Raw genomic sequence first — 19,630 nt, 5'->3', positions numbered from 1 at the left:
GATCAGCACGATGTGCCGGCTGCAGCGCGCCGGCCGCGGCAGCCATTGGAGGGTGAACCAATGGCAAAGGGAAGACCTTTCTCTCTGTCTCTCTCTCTCTCTCTGTCCACTCTGCATGTCAAAAAAAAAAAAAAAAAAGACTAAAATGCCTGTGGTTTTTACATACTTGGACTCTTCCTGACACCAATTAAGTCTCTCCAGTTCAGTCTTCAGCAAGAACAATAGTTCAGTCTACTTGCCTGACTTTCTGTTTTTTGAAGAGGCAATGTGAGTCGTACAGCCCAGATTAGAAAAAAGTCAACCGTGGCAAGATTAATCACCTTTACCTTCTAGATTTTCAATGAACTGCTGCATAGCCTAGTCATCCCCATCTATGAGTGTTTAGAAACAGCAGCCATAAGTGCTATGAGATGATTGGCTCGAGTTCCACTAAGTGGAGATGAGAGTAACTCTAATGTGAGATTGCATATTTTGGGCAAGGTCAGCTTTGTAAATTAGCAACTCTGACCACAAAATAAACAGCTGATTTACTCAACTCAGCAACATGAATAAGAATTAGAGTAAAATTGGATTAAAACTGAAAAATTAGAATAAAATCGGCACTGGATGCATTAATGCAGGTTATCCTGCAGTGTGTATTTACTCACCTCTGTATTCTGTGATAGCATAAAAATGTTAAGATGTGACAAACATTAACACTTGATATCCAAGGGCAGAGATCAGAGATCTTCAACAGAGACAGAGAGAGGGAATAACCTTGGTTTTGGTGGTTAAGGCTCTTTTCCCTTTGCTGAGGATTCAGCTTTGGTTTTGAGCCATCCTCACAAAATCACCTCTGGTCCTAGGGAACTGTTTTTACACAGAGTGTCTGTAACGATTCAGGGCTTATTTCCAAAATTGGGCCTAGGGAGCTGGCTCGAGTCCTGGAAAATGGAAGAGCTAGAATGACATAGCACATGGCTCCTGTTCCCCTGGCCTCAGTAAGGGCTTCCCCGTGGTGCAGATGGAATGTTCCAGCATGGCAAGCCCCTCCACTTTTTATTGTCTATCATACCTGGCTACTTTACTCTTGTGCTATCTCTGTGTTCTTTCCATGCATTTTAGGAAGGCCTCTGGGACTCTGTAGCCCTCTCATTATTCATTTCTTCTACCAAAGATGACTTCTCTCCTTTTTAAGCTGACTTCTGAAAAGATCATGATATCTCCATGGGAAGCAAAATTCTGGTTTGCATGTGCAGAACACAGATGCTCTTGGTCTATAATGCCTTCTCACGTGTAAACGTGGTAGCCAGCTAACCTCCATTTTGCTGCCTCTAGATCAGTTCCCCACCTGGTGAGCATCCATCCAAATCACCCAGGGTCCTTCTTAAAGGTAATAGTGACTCCTTAGATCTGTGGTGGTGCTTACGCATTTTTTTAAAAAAAATACATTATTATGCGATTGTGATACCTGTCAGAATTTTTTTTACAGAGTTATTTATTTGAAAGTTGTAGGAGGGAATAGAGGTAGAGATGAGAGATATAAGAGAGAGAGAGAGAGAGAGAGAGAGAGGAGAGAGAGAGAGAGAGAGAGAGATCTCCCATCCGTGGGGTTCATTTCTCAAATGGCCTCTACGGCCAGGGTTAAGCCACACAGAAGCCAGGAGCCTGAAACTTCACTGAAGTCTCCCACATGGTGGAAGGGGCCATTTTCTGCTGCTTCCCCAGGCACATTAGCAGGAAACTGGATTAGAAGCACAGCAGCCAAGACTCTAACCAGTACTCATATAGGATGCCAGTGTCACCAGCAGTGGCTTAACCTGTTGTGGCATGATGCCCACTCTTGTCAGGATTTTGAGAGGTTTTTCTAACCCTAGCACTGAACTAAAAATCTAATCCCTGATGGTATTCCTTTGGCCCCTTCATTTTATTTTATGTGTTGCTTGGTTGATAATGAATCTAAAACCAGTCATTTGTTCCTGCTCTGTCAAGTGCCTTTCTCCTGTATTTTCCAGAAAGTGGACTTAAGAAGGAAAGGGAAGGGGCAGGTGTTCGGCACAGCAGATAAGACAGCACTTGGGATGCCCAATCCTGTATCAGTGCCACACAAGAAAGTCAGCACATGTCTTCTCTAGAGGTACGTAGACAGTACCTGAGAAACATATCTACTCATTCATAGTCAGTTACAATGCAAAGAGATGTTAATTATGAGATATTTTTTCTTTGTCTTACTATCTACCTGGCAGCTCAGTGAGTGACATAGGATTTGCATTTGTGGACAAGGGAATCTATCCAGGTGTGGTTGATAAGGAATGAGGATATTCTAAGTTTGCACAGAAAATGCATATTACAAAAAATTTGTGCATCGACTTCAAAAATTTCTTATACAAAAATAAACTTATTATTTGTAATTCAATTTCCATGGACTTTTCAAGTGTCCTTATACTTCTTTGGTAAACATTCTTTAAAAAAAAAAAATCGAGATTTTATTAGAAACAGAATTTACTACAAACTATAGTTACCAGTGGTGATTTGTATAACAGCTTTCGATTTCATAAATTAGAGAATTCTCTTTAGTGTGGCACATTTTTGCCCAACTCTTTTACTTCAATAAATAAAATAAAATAAAATAAAACAGAATTTTCTTCCTCAAATCACATGCTGATGACATAGTTAATCTCAGTAGGCCAAAGGGAAATAAAACAGCCCTGATCACAACAGTTTAAGGAAATATATCCAATTAAGCAAAGGCTACTATTTATTATGTTTGATTTAGTAAAATTGTCAAAGAAACTTCGAGGAGCAAAAAAAATTTATATAAAGGAGCAAATGGTAATAATTCAAATATTTAGACATTTTTCTTCTTCCAAATACTAGTTAAGCTGCTATTATAGAGTCACTACCACTATTATCCAACTTTTCTTTCTAAATTTATTGAAAGAGACTAACCCAAATGATAAATCATTATAGATCTTTTGGCTTAATACAATCCTGCTACCTCTAATCTCATCTCTTTTAAATTTTGTTATTATATATAGAGGAACACTTTAGTTTGTGGAAAATGCATATTATGAAAAACCTGTGCATGGATTTCAAAAATTTATACACCAAAATGATCTTATCTTTTAATTCCGTTTCACCATGAACTTTCTGAAGTGCCCTCTTACAATGATCGCAGGTCTACTGCAGAAAAACATGAGTTGAACAAAATGAAAGGAAAAAGTCATGGGCTCGATCATTAGAAATATGCACTGTTACATTTTGATGTGTTAAAAGACAATTTCCTGCTGTAACATTCTTTTCTTGAAATGTCCTTTTCTTATTCATACCCTTTCTTCCACTTTCTCAATCCCTCACCTTCTGGGATTGAATGGTCAGGACCACTATACGCACCCTCATCAACAGCAGTTTACTGCAGTAGCTAACTGAGCATGGTGGGCTTAGTGAAAGAAGCCCCCCGTGGGCCTCCATTAGAAGTCAAACAGTCTTCATCATGGCTACCCTAGAGCTTACCGCTGTCTTACCGAGTCCCAAACCGTTAGCAGTCAGTCTGAGGCCTGTGCTCAGAGCCGAAGACTCTCACTGACTGTTCCAGGCATCTGTCTACTCATTCTTGCCATTCAGACAGCTGCCATTTTCCACGGCCCAACACTTTTTCTGCTGATGCTTTTAAAGAGTCTTTTCCTGTTTTCTTTGTACTCAATTAGGTTTTCTTTTTTTTTTTTAAACCTTCCTTTGCAAATCCTAGTTAATCTCTTAAAGCCAGTTGCCACCCTGACTCTTTGGATTAATCCTTAATGGGAATGTTGATTTCTTCCAGTAGCTAGTTTAAGTCGGACAACGAGGTGTTCCTCCGTTGGTAACTGCTGTGTTAGGTGTCTGGTGCTGTCCCTAGGACGGTGGGGAGAGCCTGACAGGCAGGGATTTGTGTGGGGGCAGGAGGTCATCATCTCCTGGGTCTGCCCATTTCTCCATCATTTCTATTCATCAATCTAGTCAGCTCTGAAAGGTGATTCTTCACTGATGCTGCCGACGACTGCACTGTTCTCTGTTTCTCCTCATACGATACGACATCAAACTCTCATGTTGGTGGGAGGCTCAGTCAGCAAAGGTAACGATTCTGGTATTGGATGATCTCCAGGTCCTACTTGTGTCTACCAGAGCCTGACCCCTGCAAGTCTACGCTCACAGCCACAGCTGTTCTCAGCAGCTCAGCTTTTCCCAAAGCTGCAGGCTGGAACAAGTTTTATCTTCTCTCCCAACCATAGCCCTAACTCCGGGGAGGGAGGCTCCTGCTACAGTTTTCCCAGGCTACATGGCATGGGGAAGACTTCTGGCTCTCAGAGAAATCCTTCTTAACCTGTCCCCTTCCCCCTACATTCTTTTGTTTCAAAGATTCATTATATAATTAACATGTAGGCTTTTTGCCAGCAATCATCTAAAAACAAATTGTGCTGTTTTTTTGTGCCTAGATGAAGTTAAAGCAATGAGGAAACTATCTTATAAACATGAAACAGAGTCCAGATTTGGGCTAGAAGTGATTCATCTGAGTCTTCCTTTAGCCACTCCTAACTGTGGGCTCTTGGGCGAGTTATTTCTAAAACACTTCCTCAACTATAAAATAAGACAGTAGTAACTCTTCATGCTTAGGTTTATTGTAATGACCAAGAGGTGACACATGTGAGTGACCTTTGTAAAGGCCAGGCAAGTGTCATGGAGGAATATGGAAATACCCCTCTAGGGATGGGTGCTCTTATTTAACATTTTCATGAATGATTCAGAAGAGGGGAGAAAGAAGCAAATGTTCTGGTTTTCAGAAAATCTTGAAAGATGCCTGGTGAGCCATTTTGAAAATCCATTGCTTTCTGCTTTTCAGTTTTTAAATTTTTATTTACTTGAAAGGCAGAAAGAGGCAGAGAGAAATAAAGAGATATCTTCCATTCTTGGGCTCACTCCTAAGGGCCTGCAATGGTCAAGGCTGTGCCAGGCCAAAGCCGAGAGCCAGAAACTCAATCCAGGTCTCCCATATGGGTGGCAGGAATCTAATCACTGGAGCCATCACCTGCTGCCTCCTATGATATGCATTATCAGGAAGCTAGATTTGGAAGCAGAAGTGCTGGGGCTCAAACCAGACCCTCTGATGTGGGTTGGGGGCATCCCCAAGTGGTGACTCACCCACTGTGCCAAATACCTGTCTCTCTCCCTCCGCTTTTTGACATTCCAGGATTCTTTGAGAATGCAGCATTTATGACTGTATGATCCTATTTACAGCCTCAAGTGTCAAAATGTTAATTCCCCATGTGGCTTGGGAGACCCAGATCTTTAGTTTAATAGTTGCTTGTAATGCTTTTGCTGAGAACCATGGGTACTCTTCTGCCTGGGTCAGGTCAAGTCTGTGGGTGTGAAGTGCCTGGAGAGCCTGTCCCTGGATGTCTACTCAAATGGCTCTCTGTCCCTTTCATCAAATTGCATCAAATGTCCTCTTACTCACTGGCCTTTATAGATCATTCCTGCTAAAATAGCGCTGACTCTCCCACCCGTTGAATTCTCCGTGTACTGGCTGCACCCCTCAGCTTGCGTTATTCATTTACTTTACTTTTTTTTGACAGGCAGAGTGGACAGTGAGAGAGAGAGACAGAGAGAAAGGTCTTCCTTTTCTGTTGGTTCACCCCCCACAATGGCTGCTGTGGCTGGTGTGTTGCGGCCGGCGCACCGCGCTGATCCGAAGCCAGGAGCCAGGTACTTCTCCTGGTCTCCCATGCGGGTGCAGGGCCCAAGGACCTGGACCATCCTCCACTGCACTCCCGGGCCACAGCAGAGAGCTGGACTGGAAGAGGAGCAACCGGGACAGAATCCAGCGCCCCGACAGGGACTAGAACCTGGGGTGCTGACGCTGCAGGTGGAGGATTAGCCTATTGAGCCGTGGCTCAATAAAAAAATACATTGCATGTATTTTTTCTTTATTCACCATCTTCCCCTACATGATATTTAATTTTATGTGCCAACTTGACTGGGCTGTGGTGTCCAGATATTTGCTCAGATGTTATTCCAGATAGTTATAGGATGTTTATAGGCTTTTGGATGAAATCAGCAGTTTAATCGGTAGACTTTGACTATAGCACATAACCCCCCATAATTTGGCAGATCTCACCCAGTTAGTGAAGGCCTTAGTAGAAAAAATACTGACCTTTCCTCCCTGAGCAAGAAAGAATTCTGTGTTGAATTTAAACTATAATTCTTCCCTGGGTTTACCCTATCAGATTTTGGACTCACAAAGCCAACACAATTGCATGAGCCAATTCCTTAAAATAAATTTCTGTGCATACACACACACACACACACACTATTGGTCTTATCTCTCTGAAGAGCCCTGATGAGTACATCCACTTGCATGTAAACTCCACGGGTGGCTTTATGTGTTCATTACTCTGTTCCCAGGCATCTGTCAGAGTTCCCATGCCTAACACATAGTGAGTACTTAGTAAAGTATTTGTTTAATTAGTTGAGGTGATTAACTAACATTATTCCTAGTACACAGTATAATCTTAATAAGATGGAAATTTAAAATAATTTTTTTCTTCAATTTTTTCCTTTTGATTAACATTTGCCCGAATTTATCCACATTTCAGACCTTAGATTTAACCCATTTCAGGCCTGCCACTTTTTCTGGGAAAAAAAGGTTTGGGGGACATTATGAGCATTTAATTTTTTGCAGATTTCCTGCCCTACTACAGTTAAAATTCCCCAGTTTATGCTTAGCAAGTTTGGGTTAAGTCCTTGCATTCTTAAAATTTGAGTAAATGCAAAAATGTATGTATATAGAGTTCTGCTTCCATCACATTGTGAAACAGCCACAACTTGCTGTTCAGACCCATCTTTCCTTTTTATTCCTGACATAATTCTCTGATGCTGAACTAAGTAAGAAATGTTTCCAGAAATCCAACTCTATGAAGCAGGTGGGATTAAATATGAGATGAGATTGATGTTGGTATATCTAGTGATATTTGTTGTCTCCACTCCCCTCTCTACTCCAGGTTTCACATTTCTCAAATTCTGAATGTATTCTACACAGGGAATTTTGACTCTCAATCGAAAACTTCGAAGTGAAAATAAAATGAAGTAGACTGTACTTTTCTTTCAGACAGCCCCAAAAGGCTGAGGATATGCACATTTTTCCAGAGTCAGCACTGACAATACAAGCCACACGTAGAAAAAGTGCTGTTTCCCTGAGTGCCTGACCAAGCATCAAACCATGGACCTGTTCATGATGATACTGTCTCCTGAATACTGAGTGAAATTAGCATACCAAGGAGAATAGGGCATGAAACCTAAAAGGGGGACACACTCACATGCACACACAGACATACATATTTGGATATCAATCTTCAGTCTATTTGACTTGTTAATTTGTGCTTACCCAATCCCCACAAATCCTGTCCCTTTGAATTTAGATCTATGTTACTTTCTTGAGTTTCTAGTGAAAAACCAAAATTGAAAGAGAAGGAAAGCAAAAAAAGCTCACCATTAACTATTTTTCGGAGCAGAAGGTGACTAGCAACTGAAAGGAATTGCCCCTATTCCATTTGGTTGTTAGTTTCAGTTCTGATTACCTATTGTCTCTGAATGTAGGACAAAGCATACTGTAATAGGAGTTAGGAGGCTTAGCCAAGTCTTAGCTCTTGATATTTTTCGTGTGATTTCCTTCTTGGAAGTCTGCAGGTTAGAAATGTAACTTAAATAGCAAATATCCCAGGAGGAAGAGTGGGCAACCATGTCTCTTTTATCCTTCTTTCTTCAGTCAAAGCTTCATGGTCTACAGTGACGTTAAAGGAATACAGGCTTGGATAATGAATGTGGAAAGGTAGGCAGGAAATGGGGACTTCTGGTAGGAATTTATATGTGTAGAACATTGAGTTCTCTTAACTGAGAAGATGTCAGTATTACTGCTGCACCATTCAGTAGGAAAAATACAAGATGTGTCATGAAGATGATGAACAGTGACCTTGAGAAGTAAAACCCAGAATTAATAGTGTAAATACATTTGGTGATTGGCAGTAGAATTTACATATTCTACATAAAATGAGAGATCCTTTTGAATTCATACTTAGACAAAAAAACTTTCAGTAAATCCGAGAAAGGACTCAATCTGGAATTTCTTCCAAATGCTTTCATAAATTATTTTTGTTGTTGTTGCTCATTTTTCTAAGCAACTCCATGCTATAGCTGGCTAAGATAAATCTGGCACAATGTCCCTGATAGTTAAGGTTTTTGTCTCCAGAAGAAAGGAATCGAAGATAGATTAAAGATTGGTTCTTTGTTCAGTTTCCATGAATGAGGGTGAACAAAACCCTATTGTATTTAGTGGGATATTTATTGGCTGTTGCATAGCTAGTAAGGGTTTATGCGTACAAATAAAGGGAAGAAAGAGGCATGATATAAAGTCAGTGTAAATTGTTATATAAATTATATTTTATTCTCATAGTGATACTTTAAGACAGAAAATAATATTCTCACAGATGAGGACACTGAGGTTCTGAGAGGTGACATGACTTATCTAAAGTCTCAGTGTTGGTAGCAGATAGGATTCAAACCACAGTTGTTTTGATATTTCTTTTTTCCTATTTCACTATGCTGTCCCTTAATAATCCTAATACCACTCATAAGAATCCATTTATTAGGTGCCAGATCCTGTACTAAGAACTTTAAGTACATCATTCCATTTAATTATCAGAACAAGCCTATTAGAAGGGGTTATTTCCAATTTAAAGATAAAGAAACATAGATTAGGGCTGGCACTGTGGTACAGTGGGTTACGCTGCCACCTGTGACCCTGGCATCCCATGTAGTGCTGGATCAAGTTCCAGCTGCTCTACTTCTGATCCAGTCTCCAACTAATGCACCTGGGAAAGCGGCAGAGAATGTCTCAATTACTTGAACCCCTGAACCCACATGGGAGATCCAGATGGAGTTCCTGACTCCTGGTTTTTGTCTGGCCCAGCCCCAGTTGTTGTAGTCATTTGGGGGACTGAACCAGTGGATGAAAGATCTCTTTGTTCTGTCTTTCCCTCTTTGTAACTTTCCCTTTCAAATCAATCAATCAATCAATCAATCTTTTTTTTTTTTTTTTAAGAAAGAGATTACAGAATTTAAGTGACTTAACCCACATACAGGACAGCAAGTGGGAGCCAGTGTTCACTTTTGAGCAGAACCCTGGCTCCTGCCATCCATGATGCTGTTTCCAATGTAGCTTAGGGAACCTGTGGTTTGAACTGGCATGCAAATGGTCTGCTCTTTTCCTGGAGATAAGTCGGCAGGGGCGTGGAGTTCCCACTCTGACTCTGTGTACAGCAGGTACATTTTGGGTAGACTATACCTGTCTACTAAGTTGCTTAGTTCAGAAATCACTAAAATTCTTTTTATGCTTTTATTTTGCAGATCCTTATCTGTCTTGCTGGCTCACCGTCCACAAGTGTTAATGTTTGTAAAATCAAGAATGAGACTCACTACTCCACTGGATATCTTGCAGGCGAATTTTGCTGTCATCTATGTCCTCCCGGTATGTTACACAAACATCTAAAGATGAAGATGAAAATCAGAGTGAGAAAGAGCACATAATCATAATGAATATGATATTTTGTCATACTTTAAATTTTTTAAAGACTGATTGATTGCTCTGAAAGGCAGGGTTACAAAAAGAGAGGGAGAGACAGAGAGATCTTCCATCCACTGGTTCACTACTCAAATAGCAGCAATCTGGCTGGGCCAGGCCGAAGCCAAGAACCAAGAGCATCATCCAGGCACTCACGTCGGTGGCAGGAACCCAAGTCATTGGGTTATTTTGTGCTGCTTTTCCAAGCACATTAACACGGAGCTAGGTCAGACGTGGAGTAGATGGCATTTGAACTGGTGCTCATATGGGATGCCAGTGTCCAGGCAGCAGCTTAACCTGCTGCACCACGATGCTGGCCCCTATTTTGTCACTTTTGATTCTCCTGCATTATACAGCATTAATACGAGAAAATCATCTATGCCATTATTTTCACAAAACTGGTTTTATTCATTTTTATTACATTTGCTTGATGCGACTACAAATAAATGTAATTTATAATTGAAATGCACCTCTGAAATCAGAAGATTCATCTATTTACCTCCATTTTTCATTAGCAAAAGAAAACTCTCTGAGGGTATTAAAGCTTATCATCTCAAAACTGGTTAGGGTATATCATAGTGATGGTGGAGTTTTGAAAGCATGGGACTTCTACCCGTGAAGGATATATTTCAGCACTTCCCTTCAATCAGAAGGTTTCTAAAAAAGCTGTTTGTCCTGGCACTGAAGCCTGCAAAATACATTTGCATTTTTGCAGCTGAATAACTGGATGAACTAGAAAAGCAATGGACAGAAACCAAAAACTTTTAAAAAATGAATATTTTGAAATGCAAACTGATTTCATATCGGAAATCCTTGAAACAACTAGCAAATTAGAAGCTAAGCAAAAATGCGATTGTGCTAATTTCTTTCAGTTTGAAGTAGAGTTGTCTACATTGCATACAGATATGAATCTCTCTCTCTGCTGCATGGTGAAGCCAAGAAGTTAAAGGAAAACAACACAAGGGTTTATGAAACAGATCAATAGAACCAAAAAGGCTTATTGTAGGTTTCATGGTTGGCCTTCCAGGTTTCCAGCATTCAAACTGCAAAACAGGTGTGGATCATGCTTGTAAATAGATTTCACGTGTTTCTTTGACCTTCTGAATGGATTTTAATAACCCTCATGGAAATATCTCTCTGATAATCAAATCCATTTATACTTAAGAGCCCATTTCACCTACTTCTTTCCAACCAGGAATAGGAATGGCTTCTTGTCTTTTTTTTATATATATATATAACTTACTAAGCACAATCAATTTATCTCATGAATTGACATTTTTAACAGGATTTTAAAAACTGAAATGCAAGTTAAAACAAAGACAATATGCTTTGCATATGAAACACTAAAGGATTTTTTGTTTGCTTGCTTCTTTGGTTTTTCCTTTGCTTCCATTTAAGAAGTTTTCAAACTTCTTTGCTTATGAGATGTGATCTCTCATATGCCATTATTGGAATGTAAGACAAATTTAAATACATGGGTCAAAAATTGGAAAATGTTTACACCTACTAACACAATAATTGATTTGTAAGAAATTGCCTTAAGAAAATAATCAAAAACAAAGCTATTGTATGCATGATATTTTATTGCAATACTCAATTACTTAAGATTTTCTAAGTACGTTTTTGGAGTATTCAAAGGCTAGAATATTATGTATCAATAGAAGTCATGTTTTCTGATATATTTCTAATATAATCTTCAATTATCTAAATGTCTTTTAGTGATTTCTAAGTGATTTGCTGGCTGGCTGAACTGATCTTCTCTGCTGAATGAATGAGGGGCAACAATGCAGGCTAACTCCTCTTCTCGCTTTCATTCCTCCTTGTTGATCTTCACACTGATTAATGTTCAACTACTGCCAAGTCTGTTTCTACTCATTGGTGTGATATTAATACTGAAGTATTAAAACAGAAAAAGCAGATTTGACTTCTAGGGAAACTAGACTGAATGCTGTGGAGGAATTACAGTAAAGGAGAGCTGCTCAACAAATTGAGGATGAACTAGGTGAGGGCAAAATAAAAATAAAATATTAAGGAAGAAAATCACAAAAAGCCATAAAGCTTGTAATAGACTACTGGTGTGTTTACCTTTCATTTTTCATCAAAAAGGAAGGGAGGAAGAAAGGGAGGGAGGAGGGCGAGAGAGAGGGAGTGTGAGAGAGAAAAAGAGAAAAACAGCCAAACAGGAACCATAAGTACTGTGTTACAGGTATAACTTCAGTGAATAAGAGCCTGGAATTCTAATAATTTGGTTTTACATCACAAGACTGGCTAATGATTGAACAGTTATACTTTATGATGTAAAATAAGATATTTACAGCATTCCTTCAATAATTCCCTCTGTGAAAGGATAATTTTTGGCTGTCGCCACGGCTCACTAGGCTAATCCTCTGCCTGCAGTGCCCGCACACCGGGTTCTTGTCCCGGTTGCCCCTCTTCCAGGCCAGCTCTCTGCTGTGGCCCAGGAGTGCAGTGGAGGATGGCCCAAGTGCTTGGGCCCTGCACCCCATGGGAGACCAGGAGAAGCACCTGGCTCCTGCCATCGGATCAGCGTGGTGCGCAGGCCGCAGTGTGCCAGCCGCGGCGGCCATTGGAGGGTGAACCAACGGAAAAGGAAGACTTTTCTGTCTGTCTCTCTCTCTCTCACTGTCCACTCTGCCTGTCAAAAAATAAAAAATTTTAAAAAAGAAAGGATAATTTTTATTAACTGATCAAAATGTCCTTATCATATCTCCATACTTAATAAATTTTCTACAGTACACAGCATACATACAAACACACATATCTTTTACATATACATATACTCACACATAAATAAAGTAATGCCATAAAATAACAGGCACTATCTCAAAAATAATTGATATGTAGGTATTTTTTATCTTTCCTTTTCTAAGTTTTCTATAATAAGCATAGGTACAACTGTACTCAAAATATGTATTTTAAAGCCTCAATTTTAAAGAAAACAGCCTTTTTTGCATTTTTATAAATTTAGGTTGTATATGCTGGAGAACAGAGAGAATCTGTAATCAGTGGTATCCCTATCATACTGTAGGTGTTCTGCTAGGCATATTAAGCAAAGGTAGTTCATTAAGGAGGTTAATTCATTTAGAAACTGGTATAATATCACTAGCAAGAAATGAATCTGTACTTTGGCTCTATTTTCTTTAAAATAGTATCACAATGTTATGTAACCCTCAAGCATTATATTTGAATTTTGTTCTGGGTTTCCGTGGGTTGCTCATTTTTTTTTTCTATTGACAGACTATTGTCTTTGTTTACTAGAATATCATACATGTTTACCTTTAATAATTTACTTATGTAGAAAACCTTTATCAAAAAGAGAAGTGTGTGCTTATTAAGAAATTTGTGTACCTATGAAACAGTGTAAGTCACTTTTGCTGTATATGCAAGTAGAGTGGATTAGACTTTGCCTATTTTTAAAATTAATTATATCATTAGTAATGAGCCATAATTAATGCTTTTTTATACTTTCCTTTGCATTTTCAGTCTCTTTCTTCTTCATTCTTTCTCTCCTCACCCTAATTTATTTTGCCATATAGCACAACTGTCACCACTTTGACATCTTATGTTTATCTGGGCATTGTCTGCCTCTATCCTGGTAAGGTAAAGGCCTTAGATACCAAGACTCTGTTTTATTTCCTTCGATATCTCCAGCTCCTAGAAAGCATCTAGCACACAAAAGGCATTTAGTAAAATAAATAAATGAATTTTCCAGAAGAAGGCATTATTGAATAATGCTTAGTAAAACAATATAGTGAATAATTTTATTGAGGTAAATTAAAACAAATGTGAATATTATTTAAAGCTCTTTGTATTAAGGTGACACACCTGATAATATTTTGTTATAGATATGTTCGTGCCTGTCATCAAAAAATATTTTATCCCTTAATGGAGAAGGGATAGAAAAGAAGGGGAAAGAACAGGAAACTGTGAACACGTGTACATGATTGAGAGCAATGCAAGAGAAGTATTATTATCTTCATGATTTGCATAATGAAATTTAGGCTTTTAACAACTAAGTAGTTTGTTAAAGATCTTTATAGCTACTGAAGATTTGACTGAGGTCTTGGAACTTCAGATGTCTTTTTCCTTAAACTGTGCTCTCTGTTACTGTTACTGCTGAGAGGGATCCCTGGGAACTTGTTCCACTCATAAAAAAAGTATCAGGCACACGAGCAAACCGAGAAGGCAGTATTTAGCAAAAGAGTTTTATTTTAAAGAGCAAAGGGGTTAAAAGAGCAGAGGGAAAGCTCCCAGGAAAGCAGCAGGGAGGGGCTTTTTCAGAAGGAAAAAGCTGTTAAAAACAAGTGACCTGGGGTTTTATACCCGCTGGAAAGTTTGTACAAGGTCCTTCAAGGATTTCTTGTGTGGTGAGCTCATGCTGCCTTCTTACCATCCATTCCACCCTTTTGGTGGTGACTTTTACAGGACAGAGAAAAACTTCTATCTTGGGGCCTGTCAGTGGGGAGCTGTGTGTCTTCACCATTCTCTCGAGACTGGCCTCAGACAACTCCAGCCACCTGGCCTTCTGTGTGACCTTGGTGGCCGAGCCTGTTTCCTACCCACTAAGCAACAAGATTCTTCATGTCTCACTTATTATCACACTTGCTTTCTAGCTCAGGCCAGTTTCCCACCTAGATTGATAAGATGTTAACCTTTACTGGAGGGGCCGGTTTGCTCTCTCCACCTTTTTACCATTCCCACTGTGGCTCTTCTCACCCTTGTGTTGTTTAGTACCCAGAGGCCACGCTCCTGACCAGAAAACCCAGTCCCGATCCTGAAACGCCAGCTAGCTCCTTAGCTGTCTGCCTAAGTCTAACCTAACTTGGCTTGCTTTCTCTCATCTATATTACCAGGATTTGTGGATGTTAGAAAGTAGACTAAGAAATGAGGACAAAGTTAATCATTACAAATTAGCTCAGTAATCTCAGTGGCCACAGACAGCCACCTCCACCCTGCTGTCCCCTCAGAGAAGTTAACTGCAAAGACATTTCTTCCAAGGCTGTTGGTCATTCTATTCTTCCCCCTTTTCAGACGTTCTTATTGTTAACTGTCCTATTTCTGTAAACAGATCCCTTTCCTCATTATTCTGGCTTTGACTTTGGGAGACTTTGGTTCTTGACATGATTTTTACAGTAACCTTCTCTGTTGAGATTATATGTCATTAGCCTAATAACTCCCCCACCCATTCTGATTTACAAGGGTTCTATTAGCATCTCTGCAAACTTCCCATGATGTTACATGACCACTTTATGTTCAAACACTTGCCCCATTTTTATTCTTGGGCAGGCACGAAGAAAAACGCTGATTGTACAAGCAATGAGGGCAGACCAGACTGTGAGCCCTGCCAGGAAGGGAAGGAGTACACAGCCGAGAGCCATTATTCTCCTAGGTGCAGAAGATGCAGTCTTTGTGATGGAGAACATGGTGAGTGTCCTAAAAAACCAATGGAAAGAGACCAATCCTGGTAGTTTATGTGGAACCTTTTATAACACAATTTTAAATTGGGACCTACTGTGGTGCTCTGTTGGCATAAAAAAAGGGGCAGGACAGGGTTGGCTGGGACAAAGAAGGACTGGATACTGAGCTCATCACTGATCTGGCCATTTACGGGACAAGTCTGGGCAATTCTATCAGATGCACACAAATGACTAAGTATGAGCCCTGTGAACAGGGTTCATCAGTTGCAATGAAAACCACAGAAACTGTTATTTTCCTGTTTGATGTATGCTTGCACCATGGTTCATGGCTATGGCCAGAAGAGCTCAGAAGCCTACAGCTACAAGGAAAGAAACCCATGAGGTGGGTGGGATGCTCCCTCTTTGGGGTTTGCTTTGTTCTAGTAATTCCATTTGTGACCTGACTTTTCATGGAAGTCTCAATCTATTCTGAGGTTCCAGATTAAAATATCACAGAAGTATTCCTAGTTTTGACATTAACAGGCCTCTGGATATAAAGCTTTTTTTATTCCTATTCTTGTTCTAAAGCAATGCTTTTCAACACTGGGGCTGCATTAGAATTGCCTAGGGGGTTGATAAACTGTCAGTTTGGGCTCCACCTCAGAACATATAAATGGAATGTCTAGATAATGGCTTGGCATTGGTCTGATTGAGTCAGTCTAGGGTAGAACCTGGCTACTCTGCATCTCCAACAAGCTCTCAGGCGATGCTGATGTTGCAAGGCCAGATTCTGAGCAGCAAAGCTCTAGACTAGGGGAGCAGAGGAGCCATGTGTAAGCAATGGTGGAGGTGGCCTTGCTTGCTGGATTATCTCTCCACTTAAACTCTGTTAAATGACTGCTGGCCATTTCAACCAGGGGTCATCTGTTTAGAGTTTACATACTGGGTATACAGGCAGGCATTTGACAGAGCAGTTAAGACACCTGTTAGGATGCTTTCATCCCATATTGAAGTGCCTGGGTTTCACTTCTGGCTCCACTCCTGATTCCAGCTTCCTGCTAATGCAGATCCTGGGAGGAAGCAAGTGATGGCTCAAGTAAGCTGGGTTCCTGTCACCCACAAGGGAGAACTGGATTGAGTCCTCAGCTCTTGGCTTCGACCTGGCCAAATCCCAGCTGTTGCTGGCATATGTGACGTGAACTAGTGGATAGGAGACAGGATAGCTCTATCTCTTTTCCTATCAAATAGATAAAATAAACTTTTAGACACTAGTTGTATTACTAAAGGGTTATTAAATGACTGTTGAAATGAGCAATGGATCTCAGAAATTCATACAGCTGTTGGCATTATTCTCATAGTCTTTATAATTAGCTAATGATGATGATGATAAACTATAAGTAATATTTTGAAAACTGTTTTTCTAGGCTTAGAAGTGGAAACAAGCTGTACTAGGATCCAGAATACCAAGTGCAGATGCAAATCAAACTTTTTCTGTAATGCTCTTGGATGTGAACACTGTGATCCTTGTACCATGTAAGTTTTTGTCTTTTGTGACTAAAATACTAGATATACCTTGAGAGACGCTGTCTTCCTAGAGGGGAATCAACACTGACAGTCAAGAATCAGGACCGATTTCCCCTCCAAGCAACTAGGTGACCATTTGCTCATTCATACATTATCGGATGGTAAACATTTTTATTGAACACTTCTTGTTCATTGAACATGTTCTATGTACTTGACACTGTGCTGGCTGCTTAAGCTAAGGATGTGAACAAGACATGTTCCTGGCATTAAGGTCCCACTATAGAGGCAAAGACAGTCAAGAAAAGCAATGGATACTGTGTGTCAATACCATGTGGCAAATGTCACAAGATACTTCTGCCCAGAACATTATAAGTTATACAGGAAAGCCTTCTAAGTCTCCTTGAGAAAATGAGCACATGGTTTGAGTCTTGAAGGAAGGAAAGTGAAATAACAGGTGCACGAGGAGGGAAAGCTCATGATAGAGTAACAGCAGCTACACAAAGACAGAGAAAGCTCTGGTGACCAGGATACTGGGCTAGAGGGTTGGAAAAGTTGAGAGCAAGCCAGGGCCAAATGAGGCAGGAATTCGTCCTTCACACTACAGAGGTTGGTTTTGACCCCAAATTAGAACGCCTGACTGTGCACCTCACTTTTCCACTGATTACCTGCTTTAGTTTGAACAGATCACTTAAACTCCCTGAGCTTCAGTTTTCTTCCTCATAGGATACAAAAAAAAAAAAAAATCTGACTTGTTTTATTTGCCTCATTTCTGTGAGGATTAGATTGGGTTACATGTATTGCAAAAAGTAGCCTTTTGCTTTGTAAGGAGTTTTTGTACAAATGTAAACATTTTGAATTACTGTTCGTTTGCCTCTCCTAAAAATTGTAATTTATCTTGGAAAATTTTGAGAAATTCATATAAGAAGCTTAAGAAGTAGAAAAATGAAACTTTACATCATGTTGGCTAGAGAAATTATTTATATATACTGGTCTTATCACTTCCTTTCTAACCCGAGATGATGACAGAGTCCTGGGTAGGGACTGCAGGGTAAGGGATAAGTCAAATAATAATGAGTTATTCTAAATAATTCATAATAATGTTTAATATTCTTCTCAACAAAGCCCTCTGAGGTAGATGGTACTGTTATCTCCATGTTACTGATGAGCTAATAGACTCATGGCAGTTAACTGACCTCCCAAGCTCACGTTGTTAGGTACTGGACAGGGGCAAGCCATGAACTCAGGTAACTCAACTATTGACTGTCAGTGTTTGGATGTCTAAGTAACATCCCACATAAGCCTCTTGAGCCTCTTAATTACCACCTGAATCTACAAGCAACAATCTCTAAGGGCTGGCTGCGTAGCCTTTCTAGGTACCATCAAGGGCAGTGGCTATTATCTGGCTGTCTTACTGTTGTATGGGACCTTTTTGAAATTGCTGTAGTATGTTTAAAACTCAGGTTATTATCAGAATAAGTTTATTTTTGTGTCCTTTCATCCTCTGTCTTGTCACTATTTTATTACCTCCCTTTAACTCTTGATACCTTAAAACATAGTCTACTCCTGAAGATAGTTTTTATCTAATCATCCAAATTATGTTCTTAACTTGCACCAGCTTTAGATGCTAATCTATGAATATTTGATGGAATATGTTTGTCAGAGATGCAATGTTGAACAAAATGGTCTTTAATTTATAATGCGCCACTGAAAATAACTGAGGTATTAGTCCACTAGGCTCTTTGAATTTCCTCTATATTTTTTCCTAGGTGTGAACATGGAATCATTGAGGAATGCACACAAACCAGCAACACCAAATGCAAAGAAGAAGGTAATTATTACTTGTTGTGGTTTTTTCTCCTTCCTCCAATCCTGGTAATAAACTGAGATTTAAAAATTCTTGGGATTACAAGAAACTAGCCAAAAGCAATTTGGCAAGTGCCAAAAGCAATTTCAAAACAGTCCCATAGAACAATAAAATGGCCAGACAATAGCTACTGCCCATGGCAAAATATGAAGAAAAAATAATTGTTTTTGATTATTTGAGAGTACTTTGTTCAATGATTTATTAAAGATTTCTTATTTTCATGTACAATGTCCAATGTTCTAATCTACAGGTTCGAAATATCATTTTCTTTGGTTGTTGTGTACCCTGTTACTGATTCCAATAGTTTTGGGTGAGTTCATATTTTATTCAAATCACAGATGAAATGACCTGGAAAGTAGATGCTCACAATTATTTCCCTCTCTCTCCTATCTAAAAGAAAGCTCTCAGGTAGGCAACTTTGTCTGTTATATTGCTAATTTCCTTCTACTGCATGCAACCCTGAGAGTTGATAAGAACAGAAAATATGTCCCAGTACTGTTTCTAAGCAGTGGTTTGGGCGCAGTGAGTGGTATTCTCAACCTCCCTTTACACAAGGGTTGTCTGCAGTAGCAGAGTTGGCCAGAAATCACAAGTAATCATTCCTTGTTCAATGAAATCACCCCACGCATAAAAAGACCCAAGGAGGAAGGGCCTTTCCCAGAAAAGCATTGCAGGGGATACTTGATAAACTTGTCCTTCGCTGTGCCTCCTCTCCCCTGACCTTACTGCATTTAAAAAAATTATTTTGTCTTCTTAACTGAGAATACTGCAATGACACATTTTATGCAAGAGTTACTAAGTCAGCTGATAAACCAAAATTGAATATAACTGTAATTAGTCTAGATAAACCCCCTTATATCATTCATAAAATTCAAAGTTGCACCAATTTTCAATAACTTATAAGTATCCAACTTTCCTCTTGTTTCTTCAGTTTAGTTGACAGTAAGAGGTTACTAAGCTTTTAGAGATTGTTTAGCTGAAAATATATACTTGATGTTTAAGCACATCTCCCATTGATTCCAGGGCTACACTCATTGACGCTGCATATCTGAGTTATTTTGGAATGTGTATACTTGAATTTCTGAATATTAGATGCTGCCATATGGCAAGCTGTTTTCTACTTTCCATGCCCTCAGTTATTATGCCCAACTGTGGCCATGCCTCTGTGCAGGACAGTGAACGGTAGTGGCCATACCA

The 19,630-nt window shown here is 39.6% G+C and overlaps 1 protein-coding gene across 2 annotated transcripts in view; it reads left to right on the top strand.

The window, feature by feature from the left end:
• The window catches only part of FAS (Fas cell surface death receptor), a 33,847-nt gene that overhangs the window by 4,478 nt on the left and 9,739 nt on the right, over positions 1–19,630 (top strand). Inside the window, exons 2-7 of one of the 2 annotated variants that reach the window (XM_062213911.1) lie at positions 1,995–2,116; positions 9,415–9,535; positions 14,936–15,073; positions 16,470–16,578; positions 18,336–18,397; positions 18,684–18,743. In XM_062213911.1, the coding sequence (XP_062069895.1) occupies positions 2,102–2,116; positions 9,415–9,535; positions 14,936–15,073; positions 16,470–16,578; positions 18,336–18,397; positions 18,684–18,743 (505 nt within the window). In that variant the 5' untranslated portion in view covers positions 1,995–2,101. The remainder of the gene's footprint in view (positions 1–1,994; positions 2,117–9,414; positions 9,536–14,935; positions 15,074–16,469; positions 16,579–18,335; positions 18,398–18,683; positions 18,744–19,630) is intronic. The other variant, XM_062213909.1, reaches the window with a different exon arrangement.

The sequence above is a fragment of the Lepus europaeus genome, chromosome 17 (genome assembly GCF_033115175.1).
Source record: "Lepus europaeus isolate LE1 chromosome 17, mLepTim1.pri, whole genome shotgun sequence".
NCBI lineage: Eukaryota > Metazoa > Chordata > Mammalia > Lagomorpha > Leporidae > Lepus > Lepus europaeus.
The sequence above is the reverse complement of the archived record's forward strand: the minus strand, read 5'-3'. Positions and strand labels throughout refer to the sequence as shown.